Below are 2,850 nucleotides of genomic sequence, written 5' to 3'. Positions count from 1 at the left end.
TTGATTTATCTCATTATTCTGTTCACAAAAGTATTAAGGTACGATAATCAAAAAGTCAACAGTTATTTAACGAGTTATTTAACATTTTGTGTCAATATGTATCAAAATAAAGTGTAAAATATCTCGAAAACTATTGGTTTTTTGGTATCTCTACCTTAATACTTTTATATGCAAAATAATTAGAGGAATCACGTTATCTAAAAAAATTACATAATTCCATTTAAAAAAGTGGAGGCGACCTTCATATCTTTTTAGCGTCTCCACCAAAAAAACAATTATTGACATCACATTATGTGCCCCTCGAAACCAAGCAACTTTTGTTTGACACTTTTTCTTCTATTGTCAAAAACAAGCGAGTTATTCAGGTGATCTGTTTTAAATGCCCCTCCCTGTATATACACTACATAACAAAATTAAAGCATCACCTGTTCCACTTTGTAAAAATATGTAAACTTTAAGAATAACTTTGTCAAAAATCATTGTATCAAGATGTTTAAAAAAATATTTTAAAGCTTGAAATTTGTACTTTTCAGAACACTTATTTAAAAAAACAGTCTCTTGCCGATATTTCATGAAGCTACACAAACAAAAGTGAAGCATCAAATCTTGAAATTTTATATGAAATTTGTGAGGTTGCACGGAGCAAATTGTGCGTAAATGCGGTTTACAGTTTTCGAAAGACTGAATCTTTATCTCTAATTTACTTTTAAACATCTCGATACAATGATTTTTGACATAGTTATTCTATCTCAAAGTTTGCCTATTTTTGTAGGGTGAAAACAGGTGATGCTTTAATTTTGTTGAGTAGTATGTATATATATATATGTATATATATATATATGTATATATATATATATAGATATCTTAGAATCAAAATATGAATAAATAAACCAAAAAATCTTTAATGCCCATTTCCACTATGTAGATTAACTTTAATCTCGGTTTAACTCGCTCTTCGTCTAGTACTAAAAATTAGAAAAAGATGAACAGTAAGTTAAACTGAAATTAAAGTTAATCTACATTGGTGAAAACAGACATAAGTCTCTTAAGCTCAATTTCATCAAGATTAACTTTAATACTAATATGAGAATAAGGCTACGAGCCTTAGATTCATTAAAATCTTTAATTCTATTAATCCTATTAATTCTAATATATTGCGAAGAATATCACGTAATGTTGGCGTTTCGTCCCGGCTTCCAATACTGGACTCATCAGTAAGGTATTGTAATGGAAGCCTACCTTAGACGCCTGTTTTAGTTATTAAATCGAGATTCTATATATATAGATATACGCGTATCAAAGCACTTGCGAGAATCTTAGCGAATATCTATAGACCTCTGATCGACGGCGGGTCGACGTAGTAATATATTAACTTTAATCTTGTTTTAACTCACTGTTTCTTAAAATTAGAAAAAGACAAACATTAAATTAAACAATTGGTCTGTTTTCTGTTCCTGCACTCTAGAACTCTCTTTCTCGCTTTCGACAAATATCAAACATACCTCACTTTTAAGTTCTAAAATTGTACACTAGTTCAGCCACAGAAAACAGACCTTAAGATTAAAGTTAATTTTACATGGATAGTATCAGGTCTTAGCTTCAAACACAAGTGCAAAATATGGTCAAAGTAAAAAGATAAATAGACAATAGATATGATTTTACCTCTCCTGCTTTGGTTTTTAGGATGATACGTTGTATTGCACCAGGTAGTACAATTGCTCCAAGACTTGCAATCAGGGCATCTACGTATCCTGCCGACGACGTAATTACTGGTCAAGTGACCCATTCCACCTTCTTCAGACGAACTGACATCCTCCAATGAAATCTCGCCTTCTTCTTTCTCATCATCTAGGATGTCGATTGTCTCCGTGCAGCCGCTCGACAGATCACTCGCCATCATACAAACTTACCCAGTAGCAAAGAGTGAAATTTATCGTCGCCACTCTCTATTCGTTTCTTAGCAAAATCCGCGCACGAATCACTCCTTCAGACTTTGAAATTAGTTACGCGAGAATACATTCGAGAATAAAGCAATTAGCAAAAGAATGATGTACTTTTTCGATAGATAAATTACATCTACAAGTGGAAGAAAGGAACTCAGGAGGAGGAATCACATATCTTCTCACACCGTGCAAGAAAATTTTTGTATAAAAAAAAATGAAAAAAATGGAGATAATATAAAAATGAAGATAATTGTCCGACGTCCCGGAAATACGTGACGAATCTCGTTGCCACGAATTTAATGGTGCTGAAACGCGATTAATTAACGTGCATTGTCAGCAATAAGCAGTCGCAACCTTGATTAAATACCTTGACCCCCCTTGTCAATTATCCAACTCAGTCCAACTAACACCAACTAATCAACGATGTTCAGACCTCAAAATCATAACGGCCATGTTTCTTATGCATCCTTAAGGCTGCCGCACACACTTTCCGTTATGCTGGATTCACACTGCATACGAATTCGTCGTTTAAAGCCGGCTGCGTTCCGTTTCAGGGTGCTGTCCCATGATACGGAAATTACACCGGAACGGAACAGTGAGACCAATCAGATCTCTGCAATCATTACTCTACTTTCCTTTCTACGATTGTGATTGGTCTCAGGGTTGGATTATACTGGCCGTAATTAGAGTCCTAGATATCAGAGAAGCGCAACCGGCTTAAGTCAGTATCGCAAAATTACTAAGAAAAGTATTAAAAATGGCGTCATTTGCAGACGAAATATGAAATCCACCAATCGTCTATTAGTCAGCCATTTTTAATACCACTGAATGAATGTCATGATTGGCTGACAGTCAGCTAATCAGGACACGGAACATCGGTTGCGCTTCTCTGATATCTAGGACTCTA

The 2,850-nt window shown here is 34.5% G+C and overlaps 1 protein-coding gene across 3 annotated transcripts in view; it reads right to left on the bottom strand.

Annotated features, from left to right (window-relative positions):
• Positions 1-2,106, bottom strand: part of LOC108772306 (uncharacterized) — a 9,862-nt gene extending 7,756 nt beyond the window's left edge. For all 3 annotated transcript variants that reach the window (XM_018537821.1, XM_018537822.1, XM_018537823.1), the window contains exon 1: positions 1,663-2,106. In XM_018537821.1, coding sequence (XP_018393323.1) covers positions 1,663-1,900 — 238 coding nt within the window. In that variant the 5' untranslated portion in view covers positions 1,901-2,106. The remainder of the gene's footprint in view (positions 1-1,662) is intronic.
• Between the last annotated feature and the right edge of the window lie 744 nt (positions 2,107-2,850).

The sequence above is a fragment of the Cyphomyrmex costatus genome, unplaced genomic scaffold, assembly GCF_001594065.2.
Source record: "Cyphomyrmex costatus isolate MS0001 unplaced genomic scaffold, Ccosl1.0 scaffold1825, whole genome shotgun sequence".
Classification (NCBI taxonomy): domain Eukaryota; kingdom Metazoa; phylum Arthropoda; class Insecta; order Hymenoptera; family Formicidae; genus Cyphomyrmex; species Cyphomyrmex costatus.
This window is presented reverse-complemented; position numbering and strand designations above follow the sequence as displayed.